Source organism: Phycodurus eques, chromosome 10 (genome assembly GCF_024500275.1).
Source record: "Phycodurus eques isolate BA_2022a chromosome 10, UOR_Pequ_1.1, whole genome shotgun sequence".
Lineage (NCBI taxonomy): Eukaryota > Metazoa > Chordata > Actinopteri > Syngnathiformes > Syngnathidae > Phycodurus > Phycodurus eques.
Genome location: NC_084534.1, coordinates 28,120,776 through 28,135,483, shown reverse-complemented (window position 1 = coordinate 28,135,483; position 14,708 = coordinate 28,120,776). Strand labels below are relative to the sequence as shown.

Sequence of the window (14,708 nt, the reverse complement as noted above, 5' to 3'; positions counted from 1 at the left end):
AATGGCCATAAAACAAAGGCTGTAAATACAGTGTGGCAGCATCTCGTCATAGTATGTTATTCTTCGTTTTCGTTTGATTCGGAAAATTCACGCTCGGCTTTAATTTTTTGACGTACTCGTGAGTAGACTCGAATCAGCACAGATTCATTCATAGCACTAATGTTCATACAGGCATAAGGCGATCCACGTCAGTCATTTTAGGAGACACTGTTTTACAGTCACGTTATGACTATCACATACCAAGGACAAACTGGATCACTTTTGCATGAAACCGGGACCAAGCAAATTCGTGTCGGAAGTATAACCACCATGCTAACGGTAAAAGCAAAAAGTTGTAAATATAATCACATGACCAGTAGATTTCGTGTCCAGAGAAAAGAACAAGGTTTCTGGGACTGAGTCCTGAGAGACACCACGATAATTGCAGTATTTAAATACTGAAATGTAGCACAAGAAGGGGATTTACCACAAATCAAAACATTTTCTTACTGGTTTTCAAAAGTTTTATTGAACAAAAAACTTTTTCAAAGCTCACGTAGGAATTTTTTTTTTTTTTTTTTTTTTTTTAATACACGTTTCACAAACAAGATGAACAATGATAAAAATAAAATAAAAAAGACAGAACAATAGAATTTCGTGTGTGCTGCGCAAAACAGATCCTTACAAAACACTGCCAACTTTAATGGGAATTTAAAAAAATAAAAATAAAAATAAAAAAAATTAAAAAGGGGAAAACCTGCTGTTATATTGGTTCGGTCAGGAGGAATCTTTACATTTGATAAATTATAGCATAAAGATTTTATTTATTTATTTTAAATCTTGCAAAAATGTTTTATACCTTTTGCACCTCCAGTTTTAAATGTGAAATAACACATACAGCAGTTTGAGGTTTTAAGTGTTCTATGAGAAGCATGTAACATTCCTGTAGGCCAACATCTTAAAAATACCAACAAAAAAATTAAGATTTTACAGAAACGGTAAAACCTTAATATGATGGGGTTTTTTTTGTTGCCTCTTGGAACAGTAGTGTTGTGTTTGGTTGCATCGGGGAGTTTCTGCTTGTGAATGTTTTCGATCTCTCTCAACTTCTGAAGCAAATTGTTTGAATGAGCACCGTCGTTGAACAGTGAGCACCATCAAAAACGGGAAACAATGAAACATCCGTGCATTTTAACAAGATAACAAGACTCGGTGGGTTTTTGTTCCGACTTCGATCCAAATAGTTTGTTGTGGAGTACGAACATTTTGGAATCTAGGAAAGGATGCCCTACTGCAGCGTTGGTCGAATTTACGCCTTAAATGTTACAGTTCGCAGCTCAAGTTTGGAAAAAAAATGCTATTTAAAATACTTACACTATTGAGAATCTGATGGATCGATCCAAGGACAAACCCTGGCTTTCCAGCTCTGCAGTTGTTTGTTGCAAAGGATCACACACGGATTCTACTACCATCCAGTCCGAAATACTACTACCTACAGTGTCTGTTTCCGTGTCGAATTAAAAAGGAACACTTTGTGAAGGACAACACTTCAACCCGATCAGCCAACAAACTATTGCTCAAGTCGATCCCGATGCCTTCCTTTATCGCCTAGCAACGACACACAAAAAAAAGGAAGACCAACTCACGTTTTCCTTGGATTTAGGATACTTGTTTTATTGGAGACCTTCCACAACGTCTTTGTTCTCAAGTCGTTACGTAAGCACAGTGTCAACTTCCGTCCTTAAACCAAAATGGTGGTATTCTTCAACTGGGTTTGGGAATACTATAGAGATAACGGTGCTTTAAAAATATAAAGACCATGAAAAATGGCATTCAAAGTGAAAACTCTCTTGGAAATACAGAATTATGCGGAGGGAGAAAATGTGGCAGCATACAGCGGAAAGTAATTTCCCAGCCCGCTAGGAAAAGCAACTCCCTACTTATAATGCCTTTCGAGGAATCCCAACTTTCAGTCCGACCTGCCCCACCGCAGATACCGAAAACGAAAACCATGAAACAATTCTGCTGCATACGGGTATCTGGGTAGAAAAGATAGATGTAAGACACTAACTAATAAAACAATGCGTATGCTCGGAGGGACTGTCCAGGTTTCAGTTCTGGTATCGAAAGTCTCTCAGCACGTGGTTGAGCGGGCGGATCTGGATCACGGGAGAAAGGTTGACCTGCAGGATTTTCTGCGCTTTCCATCGAGCTTCATCCACTGAGCGGGAGTCGTCCACCTTCACGACCTTTGATCGTAAGCGCTTCTTGTCTCGCCAGCGGTTCCTCTGCCGGGTCGAATGAGTCAGTTCTTTCGGGCCTAGTCCATTCTGGCGGAGGCCATTGCCGCCCCAGCCGTTGCTGGTGAGCTCTGTGTGAGTCTGTGGGAAAGCTCGGCCGTTGGCGTGGAATACCGGTGCAGAGTCACCGATGAGGGCGTCATCCAGGCGGACGGGGCACGACAGGCTCTTCTGGCTGAACAAGGCCACGGCTCTGGTGGGCGCCCCACCACCATTCTGGGAAGGCTGCAACGGTATTCCTGAAAGTGCTGGAGGGGGCTGCTTCTGCAAAAAGACGGCTGGGGGTGTCTTACAAGGCAAGTCCCATGTGGTTTGGATCTGGAGTCTGGCTGTGTGGCAACCAGACAGACCTTTGATATTAGTCAGTCTGAGGCACGACTGCACCGGGGGTGCCTCAGAGATCTCCGAAGTCCGAATGGGTGTCTTATTGCAGACAATAGCATGGTGGTCCATCAGTAGCTCAGGGGGTCGAACCCCCTGGATTTTGGGGTTGCCCCTTCGCAAGACGTTCCAGGAAGGGTGTACCTCTCTTTTCTTAACACGAACCCTTCGCCGCTTCTTGGCCGTCGGTCTGACATTCCGGCTGGGCGGCTTGAGCATGTCCTCTGTCAGGGGCTGGTTTGTGGATGAGCGGTACCTGTACACATCCTTGCTACGCAGCACGGTAGGCTTGTGGCCCTCCTCGCTCAGCTCCTGCAGGAAGGTGACCAGCTCTTCAGTGTGGGAGAGATCCCGGGACATGGGGCTGAGGATCTTCACCGCCTCCAGGAGGACAGTATGGCCGGCTGACGTAATCCTGGACCAGGAGTGAACTGCCCGCTGCTCCTCGTTGGCAAATTCCAACGGACGGCCGACCGCAGGACCTCGCGCTGCATCAGCCATTTTAGAAATCCTAGCCGGGAAAACAAAGAAAACAAAAATCACTGAACACAACTCAAATGACCTTCCGCCACAGATTGACGACTCCGTTGATCACCCAAAGACAAGACTCCATGAACATATTGTGAACTAGGACCCCAATTTAAAGTGAGGTCGAGGGGAAATGATGACTGATTGACAGGTCCTCACTGGTTGTATGACTGACAGTATATACCCAGCTTTAGAGAGAATCCAAGTTAAACACTTCCTTTCTTGCAGAATTTGGACCAACATACGTGTAGAAAGATCTACATGAGTTCGTCAAGTTATGACAAAGGGGACAGCAACGAGAACCAGATCAGTAAGAAACCGGTCGAGGGCTTTTCATACTGAATTAGACCGGTATTATCGCCGGTGTACCAGGACCACGTGGAATTGTCTGAAAAAGACTAGCTCTCAGGGTAACCCATGTGACAATCACAAGACAAGAAATACAAAAAACATCTTTGTAAGGATGTACATTATTTTATGAAATACTTGACCCAAATATGTCATCAGTACGAGCTACAAAACAACTAGCAGTTGGAGATCCCTGTTATCCAACGTAATAATTCATTCTCTGGTTGGTCACAACAAATGCTGAGCCACATTTCAGCTCACATTGGCATCAACAAATCCGGGATGACCGTATCATACCAGTACAACAGGGTGTAACTGAATTAATTCAATAACGAAGACACAAGCAGCGCTACATGCCGAAATTACTCATAAGAGAATGTCACAGCCTTTTTGGACCCTTTACAAATGGATCTGGAAAAAAAAAAAAAAAAAAAAAAAACTTGTACCAAGATGAACTGAACCAGCTTGAGCTTTCTTATTGTGTTTAAATAAAGGGAATCTAGAGTATTTGCTGCCATTGCAACAGTTCAATTAGTTGAAATATTTCACACCCTGACTGCAGACACACCAAAAGATTCTTGGCATACATGTTTTTGTCCTGGATTGAACTGTGGAAATTTCACTGCTATTGTAATCAAAGACCCAGATGCATGCAGATACAAGACATGGGACTGTAATTTACTTGAACTTAGTCCACCTGATTTATGCTTAGGGACCTAAGAAACCATTTTGGAATGTCTTTCTGGGCTACCACTAGTCTGAGGTGAAGAAAAAAATACATGGTCAACAGAGCCCAAGATAGTTCCTAAGGCAGTCCTGGTCTACAATGTCCAGGATCAAACGATCATAGATGAGGAACTTGCGTTAGGTTTAGGGGATTTGAGTTACACTTGAAACCATGTGTGGACAAGAGAATGTTCGAGCAAAAATGTCTATGTTCGGTACACCAGATCTACGATTTGAGTATGCTAACAAAAAGTTGAATCTACTAGACGTTATCGAAGAAGACACAAGCTCTTTATTCCTGCTCTGCGACTGACTGGGAGAGAAAGTGCCTACCTTTTGCCCCGAGTCAGACAGGATAGCTTGTAGGTGGCCTTGAACACGATAAGCGGTAGAAAATGGGCAGTTTATTCTTTAATCCTAACCAGGTAACATCTTGGCCACAGATGACCCAAGGAACCTTAGATTAGTCAGAATCTACTTAATAACATCACATCTCTGCCAGGACACTCCTACATTATTCGTGCTCTCCCTGGAGTAGTCTCGGGGCACTGCACTATTTACATATCTGTGTCTGTTGCGTTGCCTTCGCCTCCATGCGCCAAAGATCGCAGCCACTCCGCCGGTCAGTAACTCCAAGAAAGAAACTGAGCGGATTTGTGAAACCTGGTGAAAGAAAGTCCAGAGAAGACCCCCTAATGTTTAGCAAAGCAAGTCTTCCCTTGTGTAAGTAAGTCACGTAATGTCTCCAAAGACAAACGAAAAACACAAAAAAACACAGTAGTAGAGAGTATGATTGTGAGGCGACCACACGGTCAGGCGCCATCTTGAATCAGAATTCTGATTCTAATAACATTGTCCTGCAATAAGCTAAACAAAAATTGATGATACTCAAGAGAGTCAAAGGACACCATGATACCAAACCAATGGAAACTTCAGCTTCTCCATGTATCTGTTCACAAAGCTACTACAAAGGAGCATGTGACTAGACTGGTTCATGCAGAACACGTGCTGCTATTTTTGGCTCAGACTCCAAACCAGCAAGTACCAAAACGGGTATGTGACTCTGGACAAAACTGGGAGTCAAATCAAAAGCCCCCTTCACATTGGTCATTTCAGCGGTCTTTTTCCAGTCTCCTGTCCTATGTGCGAGGTCCAGAATCAGGATCATCATTTCGTTGCTGCACTAAGTGAAATTTCTGATATTTTGATTTATAGATATTACTTTGGGGCGGCACGGATTCATGTTATCCATTTAAATACAAAACAACAACAAATACCACTGAAGTCTTTTATCGCAAATTTGATTTCTCATGTGTTTATTATCCATGCATGTGTTTATTACATGGATAATAAAAATCAAAGACCATCGTGCAATCGTGAAAGACCTTTTCTGAGCCGCTTCTCCTCACTAGGGTCGCGGGCATGCTGGAGTCTATCCCAGTTATCATCGGGCAGGAGGCGGGGTACACCCCGAACTGGTTGTTAGCCAATCGCAGGGCACATACAAACAAGCAACCATTCGCAATCCGTGAATGAACGTCCACTTCCGAGCACCGGGGATGACCACCACACCTTTTTCCTTATTTTAATATTTTTGCCCCCACACAATACATTTGGTTTTGTTGTCGTTGCCAAGGTAACGAGTGCATCCGGTGGTATTTGATTTGACAAGGTAAAGCCCAGTCTTGGTAAAAGACGGGATGCGTTGGTATTGGAATACAAGATTTTATTCCACTAGTCTGACATAGTGCAATCGCGAAAGACCAAATTTCTCTTGTAGTCTGATCCACGCATTACGTGTTGTCAGTCTGAGGGACTGCAAAAAAAAGTCCCACATCGCCGAATGTTTTCTCACCGAGAAAAGATTGAAATACAACGTTATTGGCCGTGAGATAGTTACAGTACTAAATCACAAGACCCGTGACAAGGCTAAAAATTAACGAGCTTTTGGATCGCTACACGACAATGACGTGGAGTAAATGTCTTTTGCGGAACTGATCAATGACGTCACTGATCGGATCAGTGAATTATGACAAAGCCGATCAGCATAAAATGCTAATTATCGGCCGATACCGATCAAGCCGATCAGATCGGTACAAAGTCTAATTCTAACAATTATCCCATCGACCAAAATGTATTTTTACATTATTAAACAACAAAATGTGCGCGTGAGGTGCAGGTATTATTCATGTCCGCTTGGGGTCGCCATCATCACATCTAGTGAGTGATGTGGGCGTCAGCCAATGAAAGTAGACTTGGCTCAGGTTAAGGACTGGCTGTTAACTGGCTAACTGTTAGCCAGTCTGGGCACTTGTCTATGAAGGATAATTATGTGTTTATTTTGCTAAAATTTGTTCAATAAAACAATTGAACGATAAAACATTGTATTTTACACATTCTTTCCTCCTTATTAACTTCTACATGGAGTGTGCTGCGTGCCTCAGCAGTAACAATAGTCCATGTGTTAAAATGCCTGCAAAGCTTCGAGATGGCTTTTGCTTCGATTTTTGATATTCCAATGATTACATTTATTCAATTACTATAATTGTTGCAGCCCTAGTGGTATATAGCAGGAAGCCATGACGTCACCGTCCCTGTCCCTTTGTCGCTGTCCCAGACACTGGCTGATTATCTAAATGCGACACCAGAAAGTCTTGCATCAGCAACTTCCGTCTGAAAGGCACGGGCAAATGAACGCTAGCGCTACCGTTTGTGCCCATTTGTGGGGCATACAGCACGAAAGGGGCTAAATCTAAAGCCGATCTACCCCTCAAGCCATGAAGCAGCGAATCAAGTTTTGGTAGCCACTATCCCATTTTCCATTTCAAGTCAATACCAGGCCATTCCGGGAATTTTCAAAGTGGTAAACTTTCTATGGGAATTAATGGGAATTTATGAGAATAAACCAGGAATTTCCCAAAATAAAAATGAAGGTTTGCTGTTAAAAACGTATAACATAGTAGGTGAAAATACTTTAGCATAATCCTTACTGAAACAACCAGATTTAATTCAAGTACAGTGGCAGGTTGATTTTGGATTAGGACTGGGGATAAAACAATTAAAAAATTAAAAACTTGCGCCGCCGAAACCCATGTATCACATGGGCATTTATTGCAGACGGACGCAGTGTTGGGCAAATGATAAACTTTGCCAAATGACAAAGGAGCATCTGTAAGTGATCGTCAAGACACTGCTAGATGTGTAATGTACATATAACATAATGAGTATGAGTGGGCTGAAAGGTAGTTACTGTTTTTTGACCTAAAATGGTAATTGCTAGCGTGCTAATGCTAATCGCGATAGCTAACCATTTGGCATTTTGCCGTCTCAAAATTGGTACACCAGATTTATACTCAGTACCAACGTGAAGTTTAAGGATCGAAGTCCATTGAGAATAAAATGCAAGTTAGCAGTTAAAAAATAAATAAATGTTACTAATAGTGAGGGGGGTGGGGGGGGGCAATTATTATTCGATCAATAATAGGAAAAACGATTCTAAAAAGATTCTGCAGTGATAGCTCTACTAAGGAGTACCCCAAATAATGCATTTTAAGCGTTACCAGCCGTTGCTTCATCATTTTTTTTATTTGTGCTGCAAGCCAAAATTTGAATCACTATACGTACGGCTATGTGACAAAAAATCTTTAATGACAATTGGTCAATAGTTTGGGCCAAACAATGGTTCAATACACATGAGGTTTTTACACCATTTGTCAGCCTGCACCTTTCACACATAATAGAGTGCGGCCGAACATTACAGCAAACGGGTGCTACCTTTCAAACAGCCTACAGGGAATCCTGCCTTCAGAGTTTAACACAAAAGGGTGGGGGAAGTTAGTGTAAGGTGTTGAATTTCACAGCTCCCATTCGTGTCGGTACCTTTCACACAAAACAGCCAACGGGAAAAGCCCTAAAGAAACCACCTTTGAAATACGGTGTGAAAAGGGATACAGACGATATACAGTTTACATGTATAATAATTTACTATTGGTAGAGGCCTCATTATACTCCCGCGGTCGACAACGCCCGCATTGCATCACGTGACTGACAAATTGTCCCGCGCGGCCCCTCTGTGTAGCTTGCCGCGCACACGGCAAAAATAGTTGCCGCGGAGATCATCTCTCGTGATTGGTCCGTTTTAGTCACATGCTGCGATGACGTACTCAGCGTGCCCCTTGGTTCCACATAGCACCCATGACGCCGCCTTCTCGATCGATTTTGCACCATAACTAAACGTGTCATCTCGGTCCATTTGTTTTAGCAGATTCTGTTCCACGGTCACAATTGTCGTTGCTTTGTTCCTTGTTACGGAAAGGAAAGTAAAAACGGCTACCGGAAATGAAAAAAAATAAAAAATGCAGAGGAAACGCCACCCTGTGGCGTCCTAGCCAATGCCAGCCGTAGCGACAACCCCAACCTGGAGGAGAACTGCAGCATACATTCAAAACAGCGCGCGTGGGTTGCGCTCGAGTATAAAGGCAAACTGCGTGCGGGATAGCCGCAGTGCTGTCAGCGCGGTCACCGTCTGCGCGAGTATAAAGAAGCCTTAAGACAATTGCACTATTCTAGAAATACACAATTTCACCACAGCACTTTTCATAGAAAAACATTTGATCTTTCTGAACCATTTTTGCTTTTGGTCACCAAAAATTTATGGCGCAACCATTTGTACGACAGGTAGTCAATTTGCTTCTAGCTTTTAAAAGCGATTTTGTGACAGCGCTGCCGTTTTGTGTAGTAGGAGTACAAAATTTATTTAAAAAACATTGTAAGTGTTTTCACGTTTGGTCTCCGAAATATAACGGGTGAACCATTGGGAACACGGGCGGCTGTTTCATTATGGCATTTCAAATCGATTTAATGATCGCACTGCCATTTGACGAAATATAAATGAGTAGAGCAACGATAAAATAAAATTTAAAAAACAGAACTGTTTAGCGTTTAGTTTCTGAAAAATAATAGCTCAACCATTTTGAACACAGGTGGCCAATTTGCTCTGGCATTTAAAATTGGTTTAGAGATAGCGCTGCCATTTTGAGTACCGTATTCTCACGACCATAAGGCGCACTTCAAAGTCTTGCATTTTCTTCAAAATGGACGGGGCGCCTTATAATGCGGCGCGCCTTATGTGTGCACAGAGTTCCAAAATCTGTAAATGTTGTAGTGTGACTTGGATGAGCGCTCCGCCCGATTGACTGGGAGCATTTCCTGCCGACACGCTGCTTATATAGAGGAAAGGCGGACATGACTGAGGACAGCGTGCGGACGTTAAAAGGGGGAAGGGTGCGCGTGAAAGAGGACGCTAAAGGCACGCCCCCAGTAGGTATATAGCGCCGGGCTGTGCATTGTGCAAAACGACATCTGTTTGGCTAAGGACCCCCGAAAATGGCACCTACGAAGAGACACGCTTACGAAGCACAGTTGAAACCGCGAGCTATCAGTTACGCGGAGGAACGGGGGAATCGTGCAGCCGCGAGAGAATTCGAGATCAACGAATCCACGGTTCGCAAGCGGAGGAAGCAGGAAAACGCCGGCATCGTCGATGACGAGAGGGAACCCGGCGTGTTTGATGGAGAACTTGTCCGGCTGTTCATTTCGGATACAGAAGATGAGGACTTTGATGGATTTGTAGATGAGGATTGATCCAAAAAATAAGACGAGTACATTGTTAAATACTTCAATAAAGTACAACCGAATTCAGTTTTGCTCCCGCTGCCTTTTTAAAACCATATACTAGCGTGCATGCTAGCGTATGTTTTAGCATGCATGCATGCTACCATATGTTTTAAGCTAGGCGTATGTTTAACCATGCCCGCGCCCAATAACACGGTGCGCCTTATGTATGCGTTAAATACAGAAATAGACCACGTAACTGAGACTCTGCCTTTTAATACGGTGCAACCTTATGGTCGCGAAAATACGGTAGTTTTAATTAAGTACAATGACAATTTAAAAACACATCGGAAGTGTTTTCGCCTTTGATCTCTGAACAATAACTGCTCAACCATTTTGGAACACAGGTGGCCATTTTGTTCTGGCATTTGTAATATAATGACAATAACGATTAAAAAATGTTCATGTTTGGTTTATGAAAAATAGCTCAACCATTTGGAACATGGGGCATTTTGTTCTGGCATTTAAAATCAGTTTAGCGATAGTACTGCCATTCCGTGTAAAACCCCAACTCCAATGAAGTTGGGATGTTGTGTTAAACAAATAAAAACACAATACAATGAATTGCAAATCATGTTCAACCTATATTTAATTGAATACACTACAAAGACAAGATGTTTAATGTTCAAACTGATAAACTTGATTGTTTTTAGAAAGTTGAGGAATGCTCATCAAACACCTGTTTGGAACATCCCACAGGTGAACAGGCTGATTGGGAACAGGTGGGTGCCATGATTGGGTAGAAAAGGAGCTTCCCTGAATTGCTCAGTCATTCACAAGCAAAGATGGGGCGAGGTTCACCTCTTGGTGAACAAGTGCCTGAGAAAATAGTCCAACAGTTTAAGGTCAAAGTTCCCCAACGTACAATTGCAAGGAATTTAGGGATTTCATCATCTACGGTCCATAATATCATCAAAAGGTTCACAGAATCCGGGGAAATCACTGCATGGAAGCGGCAAGGCCGAAAACCGACATTGAATGCCCGTGACCTTCGATCCCTCGGGCGGCACTGCATCAAAAACCGACATCGATGTGTAAAGGATATCACCACATGGGTTTAGGAACACTGCAGAAAACCAATGTCAGTAAATACAGTTCGGCGCTACATCCGTAAGTGCAACTTGAAACTCTACTATGCAAAGCAAAAGCCATTTATCAACAACACCCAGAAACGCCGCCGGCTTTTCTGGGCCCGAGCTCATCTAAGATTGACTGACGCAAAGGGGAAAAGTATTCTGTGGTCTGACGAGTCCACATTTCAAATTGTTTTGGGAAATTGTGGACGTCGCGTCTTCCGGGCCAAAGAGGAAAAGAACCATCCGGACTGTTTTGGACGCAAAGTTCAAAAGCGAGCATCTTTGATGGTATGGGGCTGTGTTAGTGCCAATGGCAGGGGTAACTTACACATCTGTGAGGGCACCATTAATGCTGAAAGATACATACAGGTTTTGGAGAAACATATGCTACCATCCAAGCAAAGTCTTTTTCCTGGCTTATTTCAGCAAGACAATGCCAAACCACATTCTGCACGTGTTACAACAGCGTGGCTTTGTAGTAAAAGAGTGCGGGTACTAGACTGGCCTGCCTGCAGTCCAGAACTGTCTCCCATTGAAAATGCGTGGCGCATTATGAAGCGTAAAATACGACAACGGAGACCCCGGACTGTTGAACGGCTGAAGCTGTACATCGAGCAAGAATGGGAAAGAATTCTACCTACAAAGCTTCAACAATTAGTGTCCTCAGTTCCCAAACGTTTATTGAATGTTGTTCAAAGAAAAGGTGATGTAACACAGTGGGTAAACATGACCCTGTCCCAGCTTTTTTGGAACGTGTTGCGGCCATAAAATTCTAAGTTAATGATTATTTGCTAAAAACAATAAAGTTTATCAGTTTGAGCATTAAATAGCTTGTCTTTGTAGTGTATTCAAAAGAATATAGGTTGAACATGATTTGCAAATCATTGTATTCTGTTTTTATTCACGTTTAACACAACGTCCCAACTTCATTGGAATTGGGGTTGTAGTTAAAATGAGTACAACAACGATTTTAAAAAACACATCGCAACTACTTTCGCGTTTGGTCTCTGAAAAATAAGATTGAACCATTTGGAAGATATGTGGCTGTTTTGTGCTAGCAAGTAAAACAGATGTAACAATATCACTGCCATTTCGGAATATAAATGAGTACAGTAACAAATCAAAAAATAAAACATGGGAATTTTGCGTTTGGTCTCAGAAAAATAGTTTGGAACATGTGGCTATTTTGTTTCGGCATTTAAAATTGGTTCGGCGTTAGTGCAGCCATTTCGCGTAAGATTTATAGTAAGTACAATAGCATTGTTAAAAATCACATCCGAACTATTTTAGCATAACTTTGTAACAAAGGTGACCATTTCGTACTGGCATTTAAAATCAGTTTCGCAATAGCACTGCCATGGAACTGTTATTTGTGTTGGGTCTTTGAGATGAGAGCTTAACCATTTGAAATGAGCATAAATCAAAACACTTTGTTTAGTCATAAGCAGACATCCATGCAAAATAGATATAGCTCTCCTTGCCCACACGCAAGGGTATTGCAGTACCGTAATGCCCCATTTTTTTCAACTCACTCAAGCCACGGCGTATCCGAAACTCTAATTTTGGCACACCACACAAAGCAAAAAGTAGCAACGTGACAAGTGGCTGCCATCTTTGTGGAATAAAAAAACAAAAAAAAGAGCACTTCAAACACCTTTAAAATCCTTCGTAAGAAATAAATTCAACCAAAAAATAATAATAATTGATTGCTGAAGTGCATTATTATTCTACTTCCCACACTGCTCTTCTCACCAATGTTCCTTTTGCGCTAGTTAAATCGAGTTTTTAGGGGAAATGACGCGTCATAAAATGTTGACACTTCAACGTCTCGGAATTTGGGCCTATAAAAGTGACTTGTCAGCCAATCAGAGAAGGCGTTCCCTGACGAGCAGATAAAATGAGACGGTCGAGGAGAAATACGTAAATAATAAATGTAGGTGTTTTACTTCAATTTGACAGCCGTTTTTGACCAGCTTTACTATCGACAATATCATACAAAAACATTACCCATACCCAAAAATGTTTTTTTCACAACACCAAAAATTTCTACGAAACCAACCCGCTTTTTAAAATTCTTGCAGCGTTGTACTTGGGTTGAAGCGGCCGTTCCAGCCAGACTCATCATTTTGACAGACTGTCATTTTTGTCAAATCCTGTCACTTTGCTACAAAAAGAAAAACGACCAAGCGACGGTTCATAAATAAAAACAATTGGGGCCCTGGTAAGTCAGGTACACTGTTCTTGCATGAAATCTCGTTGTTTTATTGTATATTTAGGTAAAATATATTTTACCCAACTGTTCTATCTTGAGAGACAAGCTGAAATTTTGTAAATTCCTGGTTTAATGCCATCCATTTCCATAAATCCCGGTTAACTCCCGTAGAAAGTTTCCAGCTTTGAAAATTCCTAGAATTTGCATCCCTATTTGGAACACCAGTGGCCATTTTGTTCCGCCATTTAGAATCAGGTTTGCGACGCCGCTGCTTTTACGCATAAGAAACACGAACATAATAATGTTTAAAAAACACACACACACATTGGAACTTTTTGGTCTTCGACAAATAAAAGCCCAACCATCTGGAACTCAGGCGGTCATTTTGTTCTGGCATTTTAAACTGGTTTAGCGACAATGCTGCCAATGAGTGTAATAAGCTATAGTAATGTCAAAAAATATGTTTTTAAAGGCATTTGATTAAATTTATTTTTCAACTCGGCACAACTTTAGTGTAAATAAAACTTGTCTCTGAGCATAAAACAACTAAACAGAAAAGTCGAGCTAGCCGTCGCTACATTGGGTACACCCTGCTCTCGGGGGCCCCCTATCGGTGTGGCGCCAACAAAACGAGACTCGATTATTGTTATTTTCAGAAAAGTGTCAAATTTAGGCTCACCCGCTCCACGCTGACAGCCTCGCAAAAAACTTTGACAGCTTGGGCGAAGGGCGTCGCTTTTCTTTTTTACAGACTTGCGGGCGTCAAGCTTCCCTCCGTGGCGAGCGGCCGCGACGGTGGTGTGGCTCCGGCCAGCCAACCAGCCCCGTCGGCCCCGTCCTGCCGCTTGCTACGGCCGACGTAGCCAGCGGGACGTGTGAAGGTCGACCAAACGACGGGGAAAAGAGAGGGCCCGAGGCGGAATTACCTCTTAACCGCGCTGTCTTGGCATCCTCCGGTCGCCGCCGCGCTGACGCTCCACCGTAAAATGGCTGCGACGAGAGCGGAGCGGCTGACGGAGGCAGCCGGGGAGAAAGGAGAGGGGGCGGGACAAGAGGCCAGAGAAGGGTGGGGGTGGGGAACCGGGCCGACAAATGTGGGGAATTACTCCCAAAATAATCCCCTCCGACAATACGACCAAATACCGTGACTGCACTAGTGAAACTGTACTGTGCGTTAACACGGAACAGTAAAAAAAAATAAAAATTCATAAAGTCTGGCAATCTGACACCAACGTTGAGTCGTGACGTCATGGGTGGAGGGCGTGGCTTGGGTTATTTTCGTATTTGTCCGCCTAAACCCTTGAAAAACACCTCTCGGCTACTTTTAGCGATAGTATTTTCTAATGTTAACATAGCTGGTCATAATAGAAACGTTTACACGAGGGAGGTCGAAAAAATTTGGGTCTAAAGAAAATGTTCATACTTTATTGGTCAAGATGGGGCAGTGCCCCACCGCATCAAGCTCACGAACAAAAATCACAGCTA

The 14,708-nt window shown here is 42.8% G+C and overlaps 1 protein-coding gene across 2 annotated transcripts; it reads right to left on the bottom strand.

Annotated features, from left to right (window-relative positions):
• Positions 1 to 478: 478 nt before the first annotated feature.
• ccdc71 (coiled-coil domain containing 71) lies at positions 479 to 14,257 on the bottom strand. Of its 2 annotated transcripts, none has more exons than XM_061686820.1 (2): positions 13,903 to 14,241; positions 479 to 3,171 (listed from the first exon to the last, which is right to left on the bottom strand). In XM_061686820.1, the coding sequence occupies exon 2, from the start codon at positions 3,159 to 3,161 to the stop codon at positions 2,091 to 2,093; it is 1,071 nt and encodes a 356-aa protein (XP_061542804.1). In that variant the 5' UTR covers positions 3,162 to 3,171; positions 13,903 to 14,241; the 3' UTR covers positions 479 to 2,090. The 2 variants fall into 2 exon arrangements, with proteins under 2 accessions (XP_061542804.1, XP_061542805.1); XM_061686821.1 differs by having other exon boundaries at positions 480 to 3,171; positions 14,150 to 14,257.
• Positions 14,258 to 14,708: the final 451 nt, after the last annotated feature.

What these genes read in the sequence shown, in the direction of transcription:
- ccdc71 (XM_061686821.1), bottom strand. Translation starts at nt 3,161, where the DNA reads ATGGCTGATGCAGCGCGAGGTCCTGCGGTCGGCCGTCCGTTGGAATTT.